Here is a 20,078-nt window from a genome sequence, read left to right on the forward strand (position 1 = left end):
ACTGAATTGTGGTAAAAGTGATAGACAACAGTGAGTGAACAGTCAATAATTGCACAAACTGAACAATCAGGCCTTAAAAACAGCTCCCTTTCCCCAACAGTACATCTTTGAGTCCCGCTGGTAGAGCTGACAGGATTTGGAAGGTATCAGCAATGTGGTAATAGCGCCACCTAGCGTTGTAGGCAAAAAGTCATTTTCAGCTGGAGGGCACTAATTCAGTGTATAGAGATTTAAAGGGGAAATATGTTGTTAAAACAATAAAGCGGCCACCCCGCCACTGATTTGCTAAATAGCTGAGGTATGGGGTTGGAAAAATGTGACCACTCAAATTCATAGACCGCTATGGATGCAAGGACTGACCATCCATGGTATCAAAATTATAGCTTTAACCATGTTTTGAGGCTATACAGTGTTTGTTTACAATGGCGTAAAAAAAAGCATATATTTGGGGTTCTGATGGGGTACGACAGTTGAACTAAGCTCATAGGCATTTATAAGTTACACTCTTTAAGAATCATTGGGTATCATGAATTTAAAAGTCCAGAAKTGGATGTAGCAACCCAAATTGCACCTTTAACAAGGAATGGGTAGGAATTTATTTGGGATTGGATCCCTAAATAATGCCAACACATTGAGAAGCAGAAAACTAATTTAAATTATCTTCAATATGAATCTACAACTAATTCTTGGGAAAATGTTGCTGGTGTTTGCATTTTCATACACTGCATATTCACTCTCCTCAAATGTTTTATGTATTTACCTAAATGGAAATAAAACATTGCAACCCACTGAAATAACTACCAATTCTGGAGCATTACAGCCATTGTTTTCTGTGCCAGGTGTGGTCTCACCATGGCAGTGGGGGTCATCGTGGGAGTGACCGTGCCCTCCGTGACTGTGCCCATCTCCGTGACTGTGCCCATCTCCATGGCTGTGCCCGTGCCCATCTCCGTGTTTGGACTCATGCCCCCCATGGCTGTGTCCGTGTCCCGTACTGCCATTGAACAAAGAGTGACTGTGGCCATGACCTGCAGAGATAGAAGACACAGATTATTATCATTATTACTGAAAAAATGTCAGCAGCCCAGTTTATTCTTGTGCTCAAACACCTACAGCTACATCTGTGTCAAGAGGAAAACATGTAAATCAGTTGACATTCTATTGAACATAAAGGTGAAAGAATACACTTGGCATTGGTGCTCTTCTATTCGGGGTGCTCCCTGCTTGAGGAACGTGTTCAGCTAATTAACCTGACAAAAGTCATACTATAGTAAATGTCAAATCAAATTGCATGTCACATGCGCAGAAAACAACAGGCGTAGTAGACCTTACAATGCTTACTTACAAGCCCTTAACACTTATTTTTTTTAACTGCATTGTTGGTTAAGTAAATTATTATTATTTATTTTTTTAAACAAGAGGGTCCCGGTACAGAGTCAATGTGCGGGGGCACCGGTTAGTCGAGGTAATATGTACATGTGGGGGGTGTCAATGCAAATAGTCTGGGTAGCCATTTGATGAACTGTTCAGCAGTCTTATGGCTTCAGGGTAGAAGCTGTTAAGTCTGGAGCTCCGGTACCGCTTGTCGTGCGGTAGCAGAGAGAACAGTCTATGACTAGGGTGGCTGGAGTCTTTGATAATTTTTTGGGCCTTCCTGGTATAGAGGTCCTGGATGGCAGGAAGCTTGGCCCCGGTGATGTACTGGGCCGTACACACTACCCTCTGTAGTGCCCTATAGTTGGAGGTCAAGCAGTTGCCATACCAGGCAGTGATGCAACCCGTAAGGATGCTCTCGATGGTGCAACTGTAGAACTTTGAGGATCTGAGGACCCATGCCAAATCTTTTCCATCTCCTGAGGGGGAATAGGCTTTGTCGTGCCCTCTTCACGACTGTCTTAGTGTGTTTGGACCATAATAGTTTGTTGGTCATGTGGATACCAAGGAACTTGAAGCTCTCAACCTGCTTCACTACAGCATGCTCGGTCCTCCTTTTCCTGTAGTCCACAATCATCTCCGTTGTCCACAATCATCTTCTTTGCCCGCGGAGAGACAGAAGAACGGAACCAAAGAAGGTGGAGTGAAGGTGAGCCCAAGCAGGAGCCATGTTGTTTGCTAAATGGTGAAATGCAGAGGACATAGGCAGGGCAAACCCATTTTGGTGACTTCTGGTATATCATCAAAATACATCAGAAATCGCAGCACGTTTTTGGACAGCTGTTTTTACCTGATGAAGTACAACACCATTGGAAAGTCATGTTGAAAGATACATTTATATTCCTAAAACTTAAGTTGAAAATGATGCTGCTTCCTGCTGACAAGACATTTGGATAAATATCAGGTTAAATGTCCAAATCAATAACCAATATGCAGAAACAGTGTGATGTATTAAATATAAACTGTACTACCTACAGTTGTGGCCAAAAGTTGATAATGACACAAATATACATTTTCACAAAGTTTGCTGCTTCAGTGTCTTTAGATATTTTTGTCAGATGTTACTATGGAATACTGAAGTATAATTATAAGCATTTCATAAGTGTCAAAGGCTTTTATTGACAATTACATGAAGTTGATGCAAAGAGTCAATATTCGCAGTGTGGACCCTTCTTTTTCAAGACCTCTGCAATCTGCCCTGGCATGCTGTCAATTAACTTCTGGGCCACATCTTGACTGATGGCAGCCCATTCTTGCATAATCAATTTTTGGAGTTTTTCAGAATTTGTGGGTTTTTGTTTTGACTTGAGGATTGACCACAAGTTCTCAATGGGATTAAGGTCTGGGGAGTTTCTTGGCCATGGACCCAACATATCAATGTTTTGTTCCCCTTTTGCCTTACGGCAAGGTGCTCCATCATGCTGGAAAAGGCATTGTTCGTCACAAAACTGTTCCTGGATGGTTGGGAGTAGTTGCTCTCGGAGGATGTGTTACCATTCATTATTCATGGCCGTGTTCCTAGGCAAAATTGTGAGTGAGCCCACTCCCTTGGCTGAGAAGCAACCCCACACATGAATGGTCTCAGGATGCTTTACTGTTGGTACTGATGGTAGAGCTCACCTTGTCTTCTCCGGACTAGCTTTTTTCTGGATGCCCCAAACATTCAGAAAGGGGATTCATCAGAGAAAATGACTTTACCCCAGTCCTCAGAAGTCCAATCCCTGTACCTTTTGCAGAATATCAGTCTGTCCCTGATGTTTTTCCTGGAGAGAAATGGCTTCTTTGCTGCCGTTAACACCAGGCCATCCTCCAAAAGTCTTTGCCTCACTGTGCGTGCAGATGCACTCACACCTGCCTGCTGCCATTCCCGAGCAAGCTCTGTACTGGTGGTGCCTCGATCCCGCAGCTGAATCAACTTTAGGATACGGTCCTGGTGCTTGCTGGACTTTCTTGGGCGCCCTGAAGCCTTCTTCACAACAATTGAACCGCTCTCCTTGAAGTTCTTGATGATCCGATAAATGGTTGATTTAGGTGATATCTTACTGGCAGCAATATCCTTGCCTGTGAAGCCCTTTTTGTGCAAAGCAATGATGACAGCACGTGTTTCCTTGCAGGTAACCATGGTTGACAGAAGAACAATGATTCCAAGCACCACCCTCCTTTTGAAGCTTCCAGTCTGTTATTCAAACTCAATCAGCATGACAGAGTGATCTCCAGCCTTGTCCTCGTCAACACTCACACCTGTGCTAACGAGAGAATCACTGACATGATGTCAGCTGGTCCTTTTGTGGCAGGGCTGAAATGCTGTGGAAATGTTTTGGGGATTCAGTTCATTTGCATGGCTAAGAGGGACTTTGCAATTCATCTGATCACTCTTCATAACATTCTGGAGTATATGCAAATTGCCATCATAAAAACTGAGGCAGCAGACTTTGTGAAAATTAATATTTGTGTCATTCTCAAAACTTTTGGCCACGACTGTACACACAGTTTGAGTCAGTAGTTCACATACACTTAGGTTGGAGTCATTAAAACTTGTTTTTCAACCACTCCACAAATTCCTTGTTAACAAACTATAGTTTTGGCAGGTCGGTTAGGAAATCTACTTTGTTCATGACACAATTAATTTTATCAACAATTGTTTACAGACAGATTATTTCACTGTATCACAATTCCAGTGGGTCAGAAGTTTACATACACTAAGTTGACTGTGCCTTCAAACAGCCTGGAATATTCCAGAAAACTATGTCATGGCTTTAGAAGCTTCTGACAGGCTAATTGACATCATTTGAGTCAATTGGAGGTGTACCTGTGGATGTATTTCAAGGCCTACCTTCAAACTCAGTGCGTCTTTGCTTGACATCATGGGAAAATCAAAAGAAATCAGCCAAGACTTCAGAAAAAAATGGTAGACCTCCACAAGTCTGGTTCATCCTTGGGAGCAATTTCAAAATGCCTGAGGGTACCACGTTCATCTGTACAAACAATAGTACGCAAGTATAAACACCATGGGACCACGCATGGGTTATAAACTATGAAACACACCCTTCTCTCCCTCCACTATATAAGCCCTTGACAAAAATGTAACCTCCTGTTCCGGGTACATTAGGACGACGGTCCGATGTCAGAAGGATTCAGATAATAACTACAGAACGAAGCCAACCTCAGCGTGAGCTTTGGTTGTGAATGGTATGAACTTTGAACTCTTATTCGCTACAGAAGTGATACCTCCTAGCCGTTGAGTTAAATTTAAAAGGCAAATGCTACCAAATACTAATTGAGTGTATGTAAACTTCTGACCCACTGGGAATGTGATGAAAGAAATAAAAGCTCAAATAAATAATTCTCTCTACTATTATTCTGACATTTCACATTCTTAAAATAGTGGTGATCCTAACTGACCTAAGACAGGGAATTTTTACTAGGATTAAATGTCAGGAATAGTGAAAAACTGAGTTTGAATGTATTTGGCTAAGGTGTATGTAAACTTCCAACTTCAACTGTACATGTGCAACAATAGCAATAATATATTTATTGTATTTTCTTTAAAACAAGCACCTTAAACTGCACACGCACCAAATACTGTTTGTTTTGACAAGTGGCAACAAATCACCGATATCGATATTAGATTCCATGCTGTTCAAAACTTTTTTWAAAACTACATGGAAACTGGAGATATCTTTTAAATCACTGGCTAGAGAACAACCTGCAGAAGACAGTCAGCTACATTTGAGTGATGCATTTGGATGTCACCAAAACGGAAAGAGAAATGCAACACTTATTTGTCAATCACTCATATCGATATCACGTTGAAATCAATTGCGCAAGAGGTTGCACGTCCTGTTAAAACTAACACAGCTCAAAAACCACACGGATTGTAGAAGACATTTTGAAGTGTTGCATTTTGTTTCATGTTGGTCGCAACACGGTAAGTGTAACGCAACACTTTTGTTAATCACTTCCATTAATATCACACTGAAATCAATAGAACGGGGCAAACGTTTGTGGTGTAGCGCTGTTTGAACTAACACTATCCAAAGGCCACAGGGAAACTTTGAATAACCTATACATGGCTTGTTAGATGAAACTTGTAAAAGGCTTATATGTATATTTTGGAATGTCGGATGTTTATTTCGGGAGGCTGCCATCATGGAAAACGGAACATACAATTTTTTCTGTTAGTTAACTTAAAAGAATCACAAAGCGGCATAGAATACCAACACTGACAATGGTTGACTGCTATTTAAGTGCTGATTTGACAGTCAAATCCATGTATTGTTGTGTGGCTAGAAACTTAACTATTCGTGTGATTTCATTAACAAGATTTAAGTCCTGAGCATCCCAGCGCAAGTGATAAAATTAATGGCACAAAACCAAAGATATTGATCTGATTTAAGCAATCAATCTTATGTCATCGTGATGACTAAACTTTTATACTAACATCACCAATCTGAGGTAAAACGGGTAATTCCACTAAATTTTATGGGGTGAAAATTCAACCTTGTTGTAGCAAATTGTCCACATTAGCGAAATTAACACAATAATTGAATATGGCAAAAAAATGTAACATGTCAACTCACAAACTATTGCAACAACGACATCTATTTCTCACTCATTTAATCATTTAGATTTAAAAAATGCRCTCGAAAACAATTTACCGGGCGCTCTAGACTAGAGCCTCCAGTGTCTGCGCAGCAGGCTGAAAGTTTGACGTCCCTAAGAGGAGTGTTTCTAATCTCTAATTGGATGTGAAGCTCAGCTGACTGTTAGCTGCATATCATGTGCTGCAGCTTCAAGTCATGTACATGTTGTCTGACTAGTTTCCCGACAAAACTAGCTTTCCTTCATACAGTATATGAGACAAGCTAAAATTAGGGTGTTTGAAAAGGGTACAGGGACTGGTGACTTCAGAGTGGACAGGGGTTAGGCGGAGAGCAGAGGGACTTGGGAAAGAGAGAGATACTTGGGAAAGAAAGAGTAGAGAAAGCCAAACACGTGAGCCTGGGGAGGATTTGAGTGAACAACTTGGGGGACCGCCAAGTAAAGGAACCTTAGGAGAAAAATTGATAAGGCAAATCACCTCATGGCTCCACCCCAATACTATATGCTTTTAGACTGAGCATAGAAGCGCAAGGAGGAAGTACAGGAACTTTGAAGAGAGAAATTATCAGGAAAGGACTGACCACTTGGGAGTGTTATGATTAGGGGATCATGTAGTGATATGGAGGTGCAAAGTGACACTGGAGAGAAAGAGATGTCCTGGTCCTACCTTCATCCCCGCCGTGAGAGTGGCCGTGGCCCCCGTGCTGGAACACAAAGATGCCAACCAGGTTAACCAGCAGTCCAGCGACGGACACTGGTAGCAGGCGATCGTGATTCACGTGTGGCGGCTCCAAAGCCCTCTGTCAGAAGCAGCAGGAGACAAGACCAGTCAAACAACATCACAAGAACGTTATTCAGAWTGGATCATCTTAAATAAAAAAAGGTAGATACATTTGTCAATTTCAGTTAAAAAAATATTGTCCAAACACTAGGCCCATCAACCTGGTTTCATTATGTGATATCATGAAAATGACTGTTCTGTGACATACCTCTACACCTTCTGAGAAAATGAAGAAGGCAGTGAAGATGAGGAACAGGCCATTCACAAACCCTGCCAACACCTCTGCCCTCACATACCTGGAAAAACAGATAAGAATTAGAAAGACAATACACAGGTAAACAATAAAGGCTAATCACCTATCCAAATACCAATGGGATTTAAAACAACTGCACCACCTTTGTTACATGAGTAGCAATACACACATCCAAATGTGTACTGAAGGTAGGGCTGTGACAGTCATGGAATTTTAGATGTCTTATTTGTCAGTCAAACGACCACCGTTATAGTCGTTCATGAAGCACATTTTCTCCTCTCCTAACTGTCAGTGTGCCTTGTTTTTGGTAAGCCATTGAGTGCATGCATTTCATGATACTAGTTTGCAACAAAACCTTGCTGAAACAAGGAGCAATGAAGTTTCATCACGTTGTAGAGTCCATGTGCCCATGGAAATGGAAACTTCGGACTTCAGCAGTCTTCAGTCCTCCGTTTGTTCCACAACACAAAATTCTAAAACTTTGTCTCAGCTGCTCTCGCTTTATATCAGCTGTTATGTGAACCAGGCTTACTTTTAGGTAGAGTTTGTCGACTTGAATATTAAGTTCACAAAAAATAAATGGTTATGACTTATTTTATTTTCATCAGTCTTCATCCATAATCGTCGGTTACACGATTATACAATTACCGCGCCAGCCCTAAGTGAAGGTGCACATTCTGTCAGAAAGTTTTAGTGCTCACCAGGAGGATTGGCAACCCTGGATATCAATAAAGGCATAAGATCAGAAATAATGCAGGTATCCGTATATGCTTGGAATATGGAGACGTCACAAACGTCAATGTAAACATCAGCAGACACACCTCACTAGTTTGAGACAACGTAACCATTGTAGCTTCACTCTTTGCTAGCACTCTACATCAGGGGTGTAAAACTCAATTTGCCCCACGGACCGCATACAGTCTTAGTTGAGGTCTGGAGGGCCGCTCTTAAAAATGTGTTATACTTATTTGTAATGMGAATATTTAAGATGAATAAAATTAATATTCAGTTAAGAGTAATTAACACAATGCTTAGCATATTTATATGTTTTCCCTTTCCGCAACACACATGATTTCCAGTGTTCTGTTTGTGACACTGATTTGTGTAGGGGTTGATGGTCACTAGACTTGATACTGAATGTTATAGGTTGTTCTCGTATCATCTGATAGTGATTGACGTCAGAGAAACTGAAGGAACAAGTACCGAGGACACACTGATTATTATAAACAAGGCAAAAAAAAGAAAAAAGTCCTCTCACTGTCAACTGCGTTTATTTTCAGCAAACTTAACATGTGTAAATATTTGTATGAACATAAGATTCAACAACTGAGACAAACTGAACAAGTTCCACAAACATGTGACTAACATAAATGGAATAATGTGTCCCTGAACAAAGGGGGGGTCAAAATCAAAAGTCAGTCAGTATCTGGTGTGGCCACCAGCTGCATTAAGTACTGCAGTGCATCTCCTCCTCATGGACTGCACCAGATTTACCCGTTCTTGCTGTGAGATGTTACCCCACTCTTCCACCAAGGCACCTGCAAGTTCCCGGACAWTTCTGGYGGGAATGGCCCTAGCCCTCACCCTCCGATCCAACAGGTCCCAGACGTGCTCAATGGGATTGAGATCCGGGCTCTTCGCTGGCCATGGCAGAACACTGACATTCCTGTCTTGCAGGAAATCACGCACAGAATAAGCAGTATGGCTGGTGGTATTGTCATCCTGGATGGTCATGTCAGAATGAGCCTGCAGGAAGGGTACCACATGAGGGAGGACAGCGTTGAGATTGCCTGCAATGACAACAAGCTCAGGCCGACACACCGCCCCAGACCATGACGGACCCTCCATCTCCAAAACGACCCCGCTCCAGAGTACAGGCCTAGGTGTAACGCTCATTCCTTCGACGATAAACACGAATGCGACCATCACCCTGGTGAGACAAAACTGTGACTCGTCAGTGAAGAGCACTTTTTGCCAGTCCTGCCTGGTCCAGCGACGGTGGGTTTGTGCCCATAGGCGACGTTGTTGCCGGTGATGTCTGGTGAGGACCTGCTTCACAACAGGCCTACAAGCCCTCAGTCCAGCCTCTCTCAGCCTATTGTGGACAGTCTGAGCACTGATGGAGGGATAGTGCGTTCCTGGTGTAACTCAGGCAGTTGTTGTTGCCATCTTGTACCTGTCCGGCAGGTGTGCTGTTCGCATGTACCGATCCTGTGCAGGTGTTGTTACACGTGGTCTGCTACTGCGAGGACGATCAGCTGTCCATACTGTCTCCCTGTAGCGCGTCTCACAGTACGGACATTGCAATTTATTGCCCTGGCCACATCTGCAGTCCTCATGCCTCCTTGCAGCATGCCTAAGGCACATTCACGCAGATGAGCAGGGAACCTGGGCATCTTTCTTTTGGTGTTTTCAGTGTCAGTGGAAAGGTCTCTTTAGTGTCCTAAGTTTTCATAACTGTGACCTTAATTGCCTACCGTCTGAAAGCTGTTAGTGTCTTTACGACCGTTCCACAGGTGCATGTTCAATAATTGTTTATGGTTCATTGAACAAGAACGGGAAACAGTGTTTAAACCCTTTACAATGAAGATCTGTGAATTATTTGGATTTTTACAAATTATCTTTGAAAGACAGGGTCCTGAAAAAAGGACGTTTCTTTTTTTGCTGAGTTTATTACTGATTCTGTAGTAGGTGGCATAGTCACCTCCTTTTGTTTTGACTTCATACAAGCCTCTCGGGCTTACAGTGGGGAGAACAAGTATTTGATACACTGCCGATTTTGCAGGTTTTCCTACTTACAAAGCATTTAGAGGTCTGTAATTGTTATCATAGGTACACTTCAACTGTGAGAGACGGAATCTAAAACAAAAATCCAGAAAATCACATTGTATGATTTTTAAGTAATTAATTTGCATTTTATTGCATGACATAAGTATTTGATACATCAGAAAAGCAGAACTTATATATTTGGTACAGAAACCTTTGTTTGCAATTACAGAGATCATATGTTTCCTGTAGTTCTTGACCAGGTTTGCACACACTGCAGTAGGGATTTTGCCCCACTCCTCATACAGACCTTCTCCAGATCCTTCGGGTTTCGGGGCTGTCGCTGGGCAATATGGACTTTCAGCTCCCTCCAAAGATTTTCTATTGGGTTCAGGTCTGGAGACTGGCTAGGCCACTCCAGGACCTTGAGATGCTTCTTAAGGAGCCACTCCTTAGTTGCCCTGGCTGTGTGTTTCGGGTCGTTGTCATGCTGGAAGACCCAGCCACGACCCATCTTCAATGCTCTTACTGAGGGAAGGAGGTTGTTGGCCAAGATCTCGCGATACATGGCCCATCCATCCTCCCCTCAATACGGTGCAGTCGTCCTGTCCCCTTTGCAGAAAAGCATCCCCAAAGAATGATGTTTCCACCTCCATGCTTCACGGTTGGGATGGTGTTCTTGGGGTTGTACTCATCCTTCTTCTTCCTCCAAACACGGCGAGTGAGTTTAGACCAAAAAGCTCTATTTTGTCTCATCGACCATGACCTTCTCCCATTCTCCCTCTGGATCATCCAGATGGTCATTGGCAAACTTCAGACGGGCCTGGACATGCGCTGGCTTGAGCAGGGGACCTTGCGTGCGCTGCAGGATTTTTATCAATGACGGAGTAGTGTGTTACTAATGGTTTTCTTTGAGACTGTGGTCCCAGCTCTCTTCAGGTCATTGACCAGGTCCTGCCGTGTAGTTCTGGGCTGATCCCTCACATTCCTCATGATCATTGATGCCCCACGAGGTGAGATCTTGCATGGGCCCCAGACCGAGGGTGATTGACCGTCATCTTGAACTTCTTCCATTTTCTAATAATTGCGCCAACAGTTGTTGCCTTCTTACCAAGCTGCTTGCCTATTGTCCTGTAGCCCATCCCAGCCTTGTGCAGGTCTACAATTTTATCCCTGATGTCCTTACACAGCTCTCTGGTCTTGGCCATGGAGAGGTTGGAGTCTGTTTGATTGAGTGTGTGGACAGGTGTTTTATACAGGTAACGAGTTAAAACAGGTGCAGTTAATACAGGTAATGAGTGGAGAACAGGAGGGCTTCTTAAAGAAAAACTAACAGGTCTGTGAGAGCCGGAATTCTTACTGGTTGGTAGGTGATCAAATACTTATGTCATGCAATAAAATGCTAATTAATTACTTAAAAATCATACAATGTGATTTTCTGGATTTTTGTTTTAGATTCCGTCTCTCACAGTTGAAGTGTACCTATGATAAAAATTACAGACCTCTACATGCTTTGTAAGTAGGAAAACCTGCAAAATCGGCAGTGTATCAAATACTTGTTCTCCCCACTGTATGTTTATATTCTAATCGGACAGTACCAAATGTTCTCTAAAGGGCGTTGCCATGAGGCCTGTTAGACATTTTCTCTACTTCTGTTCTGGAGATGTCTTCCTGTTGCAACTTATCAACGATTGCACTTCTTTTTTATTCACCTGAAAATATCCTTTACATAATAGCGACGAGGATGGGATGCTAAGGTTTTTAGCCGTGTTGGTTGAAAGCTTCAGAATCAGCTCTCTGGAGGGGAGTCAAACGTGAGTACTCCTCTTTTGTGGAACGTTCTGTTGTTTCTCTTACTGAGGGGTTTTCTTCCCTTGGCATCTAAAGAGTACCACGCAAGAGCCTTGTGTTGTCAAGAAATCATCTTGGTTTCATTAGTCAACTTGGTTAATATGATACCAGTATAAAGACACTTCTGGAGCCGTACGACAGTGTAGTCTGTTGGTACGTGGTGGAAAATCCTCTAGGAGCAACAATGAAAATACGGGAGACGGGTACGTGAGTGCTCGGTGTACCTCAATTAAAACATCTTACAAACTCCTTTCGATACTGCTATAACAAAAGATCAAACCACCCACGTATGTTTGAAACCCCTGGTCTACATTGATCGCATACGTACCCATATGAGAAGGAGTCATTTGACCTCCACCTGGAGATCACTGAGGCTGCAAGTCCGGCTAAAAGTGCAGTGCAGTCGAAGAACATGTGAAAGGAATCTGATATCAAGCCTAAACTGAGAGCAAAAAAAATACAGTACTTTTATGAATGACTAAGTAATGGCTGATTAAACAATAACATATTTATTCTTGCACATATTAGGTCTAGTTAGCTAGTTACTTGTCTATGGGAAGACATTAATTTTTTGATAGTGACATTTGAATACTAGCCTGGGAAACCAGACAGATAATCAGCTGGTTCCAGGTAATTTGAACACATGTTGCAGCGAGGATGTCCTGGCAGAAATTAATGCACAGACGTCAAGCTGAATAGACATTTTAATACACATTGGGGAATAACAATTATCAAAGTAACTCAAATATATATCGTTTGTGGTGCATTCCCACTGATAGGGGCAGTGCAAGCAACGGTTTATGGCACAATGCTTAGACATACGTGGCACATCCTGAAATAAGAGTTGCGTGTTTTTCGATTTATATACGGTCAGAACTTACCTGTTACTCCATATGCCGTACGATAATTCCACAAAAGCAAAGGACAGATTCAGACAGAGAAAGAAAAACAAATTGCGTGATGTTGTATCAGACAGGATTGATCTGGAAAATAAGAAATTGCACTGAGTTAGAATCCCAGCTGATGAAAGCCGCAAGCTAACGCGAGTTATCAAACAAGCTAGCCTTGCGCTAATCACAACAGTCGAGCGTATTGCTTTTGTATGGCAGTTTATGAATGAGAAGTAATGTTAGCCATGGCAAATATTGTATCCATTTAGCTGTAAAGCATGTTGACCGCATACAAATATTGAATATTATACAACCGCCCTAGGTTAGATAGCTACTACTAGATAGCTAAGTAAGTCGGAAGTAACGTTCAGCTGTGTTGGCTAGTTAAGACATCCATTCCGGCATCTGAAGCTAAGTTAGCTAGCCAGCTACTGTCCCCTATAAATATTTGTCTATGTAACGTTAGCTGACAACAATATCTCTCTGGTCAACCAATATAGATTGTAAAGTTGCTAGCTAATAAATCCATTATGTTTCAGGAAGCATCATATTTTGGCATGATTTTCAGATATCTGAATTAGCATAGATTCAAAATAGCTAAATAAAACAAAAAGACAGTACGAATACGACAACTTACCTGAACCATCCTGAAATCTTGGCAAGGAGGTTGAATTTGGCTGGCTTGTACTCGTCGTCTTTTATAGATAATGGTAACATTTTAGCAGTCCCAGACTGTGGCTAGCTAGCGACTGTTGGTTTGTGCTGCAACCACCAACTCAGCTCCTTCAAGCAGGAGATGGGACATGCATCCGGTCAATAGAGGGCACTCGTGCTGCCGAACATTTTTTACTATAAACTATACTGCCTGCCTAAAGCAAGTATGGCACAGGTCAAATAGAATAATAAGGTGGATAGGTTTTGAGACATATCTAAAATAAAGCCAATGATATGTTGGTGTATGGATACAGTTGGCTATCCTACATTCAGGMGTTCTGTTCCCCATCAGATACTACTGCTACCCAAAATCCTTAATTGTAATAGAAGGCTATGCTGCTCCCCATCAAATAGTTATCGTTCAGTTGCAGTGATGGGACAAGACTGTAACTACCAATTGGATACCACGAAATTGGGGAGAAAAAGGGGTAAAAAAATAAAACTATTTTTTTAATAGAACACTTTCACCATCACATCAGATACTGTCTCAGATCAATTCAGCCTACAGTTCTTCACCCTGAGTAGGCTACATTGCCCTGATTGCACAATAGTGCTTACAAATGCAATGTCGTTACAAAAAGTAATAAAAAATGTGTTTATCCTGTGTCGCACAGTAATTTCTGATTTATTCAACAAAATAATACATTTATTTTAATATGAATGAAAAACAACATGCTCACGAAAGCTTATAATTCACATTTCCCAAATAAAGTCTAAAACGGAACAAAGTTTATTTGAGTTCCTCGTTTAACAATCTAGTATTAAGGTTGACAAAATTCAGTTTTCCATTATAGAGAAAACATAGGCTACCCTATGTAATTCTTTTTCATATAATAGAAAACTTTTTTTTCAACTTTTATTATCAGAAATGTATTGAAATTAAGCCCTCAATAATGTAATGCAATTTTGTTCAACTTTAGGCCGAGTTTGCTAAAAGAAAAGTACAACATGCAATATGAAAAATCTGTCAATGTATTTATCTTTTTGACCACTAGATACCCCCCAAGCTCTGGATAAGCAAGCTAGACCCCATTGCTGGTGATGGCATGAAATCTACATTGCTGTTTAGGCTGTTGAATAAAAAAGACTGACAAAAATTGGAGCCAATTTATTTAGAAAACGTAAGACTGGCTATACATTGGACTGCAAACACTTCAAAACATTGATTCTTCCACTGTGAGAATAGTGCTGCAAGTGCATCCATATAGGCACTAATTTCCTGCTCTTCTGGATTTCATTATAAAAGAATAATGCATGAATCCCAGTGAGGATACCACATTAGGGAAACCAGGGAGTGCTGGGAAATAACCTTCATCTATCAGGAATCAAGGTAAGACCCAAGTCCAGACTGTGTGAAGTAACAATGTTTATTGTAACCACAGGGGCAGGCAAACGACAGATCAAGGCAAGCAGGGATCGATAATCCAGAGCAGAGGCCAAGGTACAGGACGACAGGCAGAGGTCAGTAATCCAGAGGTGGAAGAAAGGTACAGGACGGCAGGCAGACGGGTACAGGGTCAGGACAAGCAAAAGCCAAAAACCAGGAGGCCGAGAAAAGCACGACTAGGGATAAATACACAGGGGATAATGGGGAAGATGGGCGACATCTGGAGGGGGGTGGAGACAAGCACAAGAACAGGTGAAACAGATCAGGGCGTGACATCATCTCAAGTTTGGCAACTTCCTGTGCTTATAAAAAGATCCAAGGAAGGTCCTCTCCTCCCCTGTGTTTCACACCAACACTATTTCCCTCCTTTGCTTAGAGAAGGATTATGTCTGTGCTACATGTTTGTTGTTATATGTTATTCAATGTAGGTATGATGGCCAATGCATTAATTGTATCTGTCTGCTGAAATAAAGGAAGTATGGAAGCATACAGTAGGTGACAAAGAGACACTTCACAAACATGAGAGCTGTTGGATTCTGAGATAATCAAGCAACAAGCGAAGGTAATGATGAGAAACTGGGCATAAGGGCTGAATATTAAACAGTTGAAAAAAAGCAATGTTTGTGAACATTAAAACTGTGCTTCCAGAGGGGAAATGTTCCCATGGTAACTGTGTCTGTTGATCCAAATGGAAGAACCAGACACACACAATACGTGTCTGCTTTGATAAAATCCCAGAACTGATGAAAGTACAAAAAAGTTTGGGTGCCTAAAAAGTTAAACAGCACCCATGCCCATCTCATAAATTACCACCAGGACAATGTTGGCGAGGAATGATTTAGTTGAACAGTTGTTCTTCTGTGAAAAAAATGAGTTTTTTTTGCGCAATTTGCATAAGTATGGGAACTGGCATCCAAACTGGTTGTCACTTTGCAGTGCCATATATTTGCTACCCAAAATTGGGTAACATCCTTCACCTAATGCCAAGCCTTCATTTAGCCTCTGAAATTGTAATCCTTATTAAACTGTTGGTACACTTTGAATAATTTTAGGATTATTCAAAAATCTGAAATTAAGAAAGAGAAGTATAGTACCAAAACTTCTTTTGCCATTTTTAATCACAGTACAGTACTGATCCAAAAGACAAAGAGACTGGTGATAAGGCAGAGTATGAATTAAGTGCCAACATCTTCAAAACTTCTTTCATTCAATAACTTCATGAATATGTATTACAACAGTATAATAACAAGTGCTTTGTTTGGGAGTATAACACAGACATCGTGACTGACAATGAATGGCTAACCCATTCTGGTCTCATTAACATGAAGTGGTCTGCAAGACAACAAGTCACAAGATGTTGTCTAATACATGAAGCAGGAACAAGTTCCTCTTTTATGTCTATAGAATAACAGATGCTCCTCAGATGGAAAAATGTACACAAGGTTATTTTGTAAAGGATCCTGTTCCACACATCCCCTGATTCCGAATGTCACCTATGATCTGTCTTGCCTGTTTATTCCTAAAGTTGTATAATCTGAATAGAAATGAGCCTTTGTCAAAACAGCGCACAAGACATCCAAACCTTTCCAGGATTCTTTTCAGCCCTTGTGTCCATGGTACACGCTATGTGTTTTTGAACATCTTGCATAATGCATTATTGCAATATTACTTAGTAAATTTAGAGTATAGTACAGTATAGATTTGGATAGAGAATTGGAGCATCCTCCTGTTAAGAAAAAGCCCAGATTTTATGTTTTCATCTCCAGACCACCATCYCACAGTTCATCTCTCCAAAGGCAAGTCTGACTAAAATAATTGTGTTTACCTTGGCACTTCTCCAGCAACCAGACACTGGGTCACAGTGTAAGTCAGCCTGGTTTCAGTTTGCACACCCATTTCTAATCAAAATCCTGAAGAATGTGAGTCTCTTCCTTTACAAGACTGGGGAATCGCTATATACAGTAAACCATCACTTATAAACCACCACTTTTGTGCTGAAATCTTTTATTATGCTTATGATAAATTGGTATACAAATGCATGCATGTCAAATTTGTACTGAGATGGTCCTTGGTGAACTTGTGAGATATAGTTGCCTGTCCAATGGTGCCTTTTAACCCTTGTGTTGTCTTAAGGGTAAAAAATGACCTGCCACTATGTTTAACAGCAGAGAAAACCCCCCAAGAACGCAAAGGCAACCTGCCTAAATAACTACAGACCCGTAGCACTCACGTCTGTAGCCATGAAGTGCTTTAAAAGGTTGGTAATGGCTCACATCAACACCATTATCCCAGAAACCCTAGACCCACTCCAATTTGCATACCGCCCAAACAGATCCACAGATGATGGAATCTCTATTGCACTCCACACTGCCCTTTCCCACCTGGACAAAAGGAACACTTACGTGAGAATGCTATTCATTGACTACAGCTCAGCGTTCAACACCATAGTACCCTCAAAGCTCATCACTAAGCTAAGGATCCTGGGACTAAACACCTCCCTCTGCAACTGGATCCTGGACTTCCTGACAGGCCGCCCCCAGGTGGTGAGGGTAGGTAGCAACACATCTGCCACGCTGATCCTCAACACTGGAGCTCCCCAGGGGTGTGTGCTCAGTCCCCTCCTGTACTCCCTGTTCACCCACGACTGCATGGCCAGGCACGWCTCCAACACCATCATTAAGTTTGCAGACGACACAACAGTGGTAGGACTGATCACAGACAACGACGAGACAGCCTATAGGGAGGAAGTCAGAGACCTGGCCGGGTGGTGCCAGAATAACAACCTATCCCTCAACGTAACCAAGACAAATAAGATTATTGTGGACTACAGGAAAAGGAGGACCGAGCACGCCCCATTCTCATCGACTGGGCTGTAGTGGAGCAGGTTGAGAGCTTCAAGTTCCTTGGTGTCCACATCAACAACAAACTAGAATGGTCCAAACACACCAAGACAGTCGTGAAGAGGGCACGACAAAGTATATTCCCCCTCAGGAAACTAAAAAAGATTTGGCATGGGTCCTGAAATCCTCAAAAGGTTCTATAGCTGCAACATCGAGAGCATCCTGACTGGTTGCATCACTGCCTGGTACGGCAACTGCTCGGCTTCTGACCGCAAGGCACTACAGAGAGTAGTACATCACTGGGGCTAAGCTGCCTGCCATCCAGGACCTCCACACCAGGCGATGTCAGAGGAAGGCCCTAAAAATTGTCAAAGACCCCAGCCACCCCAGTCATAGACTGTTCTCTCTACTACCGTATGGCAAGCGGTACCGGAGTGCGAAGTAGAACAAAAAGGCTTCTCAACAGTTTTTACCCCCAAGCCATAAGTCTCCTGAACAGGTAATCAAATGGCTACCTGGACTATTTGCATTGTGTGCCCCCCCCAACGCCTGTTTTTACGTTGCTGCTACTCTCTATTTATCATATATGCATAGTCACTTTAACTATACATTCATGTACATACTACCTCAATTGGGCCGACCAACCAATGCTCCCACACAGTGGCTAACCAGGCTATCTGCATTGTGTCCCACCCACCACCCGCCAACCCCTCTTTTACGCTACTGCTACTCTCTGTTCATTATACATGTATATGCATAGTCACTTTAACCATATCTACATGTACATACTACCTCAATCAGCCTGACTAACCGGTGTCTGTATGTCGCCTCGCTACTGTATATAGCCTGTCTTTTTACTGTTGTTTTATTTCTTTACCTACCTATTGTACACCTAATACCTTTTTTGCACTATTGGTTAGAGCCTGTAAGTAAGCATTTCACTGTAAGGTCTACCTACACCTGTTGTATTCAGRGCACGTGACAAATCAACTTTGATTTGATTTGATAAATTGTATTTGTTCAACTTGAAATTTGATGACTTTTCCTAGAGTGACCCCAACATTAGAAAAAGTGAAACATCGCCTTTGTTCATATTTCCATGAAAGCTGTACACCAGCAGGGTACAAAGATTGTCTTAGGGTATTTTTGACCCGGCAGTTATAAAATCATTTACACACCACAAAGACACACCACAAAGACACACACCCACACCCACACCCACACCCACACCCACACACACACACACACACAATTAGAAATTGAGATTATGTGTGCTAGTGATTGAACTCAGACAAAACTAAAACTTTATTTTGCATGTGTCCATGAAATGTTCATGAATGTTTTATTTGTGTTTCGACCTGTCCCCAAATTAATAAAGTTGGTTCACAGTTGGTTTTGGTATTTTAATATGCATGTCATGAATACATCTGGTGATGATAGATCATAGAATGATAGAGGCCTCTATTGGCCAAAAGGGCATATTAACATGGGCAGCGCCATTGAAGGCTTCCACCATTTTAATGTCTGGGTGGGACTTCCAACTTCATTGGCTAATCCCTCCTGACCCTGTTTAAGTAATGTTCAACCGGGTCATCAGGATGTATCTGCCWATTGTGAAGAAGAAAATTGACCACTTCAAAATGGAGATTGCCTCAAAGGCGCTGCCCATGCTGTCAAAGACGCTATAATGGCACAGATACAAAGAATGTTTCTCTATCTATCTCTATGTGATAGTCAAACTCAACATGTGCATGAAGGCACACAGGGATGCAAGCACAGAGGCGGTTTGGTCAGGTTTAAAGCCTGCCTCAGACCACTCGAACAGCTAAGTGTGTCATTAGATGCTTTTTTGCCCTCCTGTGTCCCTTTTACACAGAAGATCTCTGCTAAACATAGAATCACATGGTTATCTGAATCTCTGTGACCACCGATAACTTCAGAACAAAGTTGACTACAAATACAAAGTTGCCAATGTCTTTACAATTGATACAAACAAGCGATGTATAAACATTTACACTGAAKWAAATATAAACGCAACATGCAACAATTTCAAAGATTTTACTGAGTTACAATTCGTATAAGGAAATCAGTCAATTTAAAATTCATTAGGCCATATCTGTGAATTTCACATGACTGGAAATACAGATAGATATGCATCTGTTGGTCACAGATACCTTCAAAAAATAGGGGCATGGATCAGACAACCCATCAGTATCTGGTGTGACCACCATTTACCTCATTCAGAGCGACACATCTCCTTCGCATAGAAGTGATCAGGCTGTTGATTGTGGCCTGTGGAATAATGTCCCACTACTATTTAATGGCTGTGCGAAGTTGATGGATATTGATGGATATTGGCAACTGGAACACGCTGTCGTACACGGCGCTCCAGAGTAGGGCTGACCCTATTTAGTTGACTGTTCGATTGTTTGGTCGATAGGCTGCTGGTTGACCGAGAGAGCAGTAGCAAAAAAACACAACTAATAAATCATGGAGTACAAGACGCCTGTCTGATTCGTGCCTGTCTGAGTTGACTGATCCATTGTGGAGGCCATGGGGA

The 20,078-nt window shown here is 41.9% G+C and overlaps 1 protein-coding gene across 1 annotated transcript in view; it reads right to left on the minus strand.

Moving 5' to 3' along the window:
- Positions 1 to 13,383, minus strand: part of slc30a7 (solute carrier family 30 member 7) — a 44,115-nt gene extending 30,732 nt beyond the window's left edge. The window contains exons 1-6 of the mRNA XM_023971361.2: positions 13,215 to 13,383; positions 12,569 to 12,670; positions 12,016 to 12,129; positions 7,026 to 7,113; positions 6,704 to 6,836; positions 852 to 1,028 (exon numbers count right to left, since the gene is read on the minus strand). Of these exons, the coding sequence (XP_023827129.1) occupies positions 852 to 1,028; positions 6,704 to 6,836; positions 7,026 to 7,113; positions 12,016 to 12,129; positions 12,569 to 12,670; positions 13,215 to 13,294 (694 nt within the window). The 5' untranslated portion in view covers positions 13,295 to 13,383. The remainder of the gene's footprint in view (positions 1 to 851; positions 1,029 to 6,703; positions 6,837 to 7,025; positions 7,114 to 12,015; positions 12,130 to 12,568; positions 12,671 to 13,214) is intronic.
- Between the last annotated feature and the right edge of the window lie 6,695 nt (positions 13,384 to 20,078).

This window comes from Salvelinus sp. IW2-2015, linkage group LG26, assembly GCF_002910315.2.
Source record: "Salvelinus sp. IW2-2015 linkage group LG26, ASM291031v2, whole genome shotgun sequence".
Lineage (NCBI taxonomy): Eukaryota > Metazoa > Chordata > Actinopteri > Salmoniformes > Salmonidae > Salvelinus > Salvelinus sp. IW2-2015.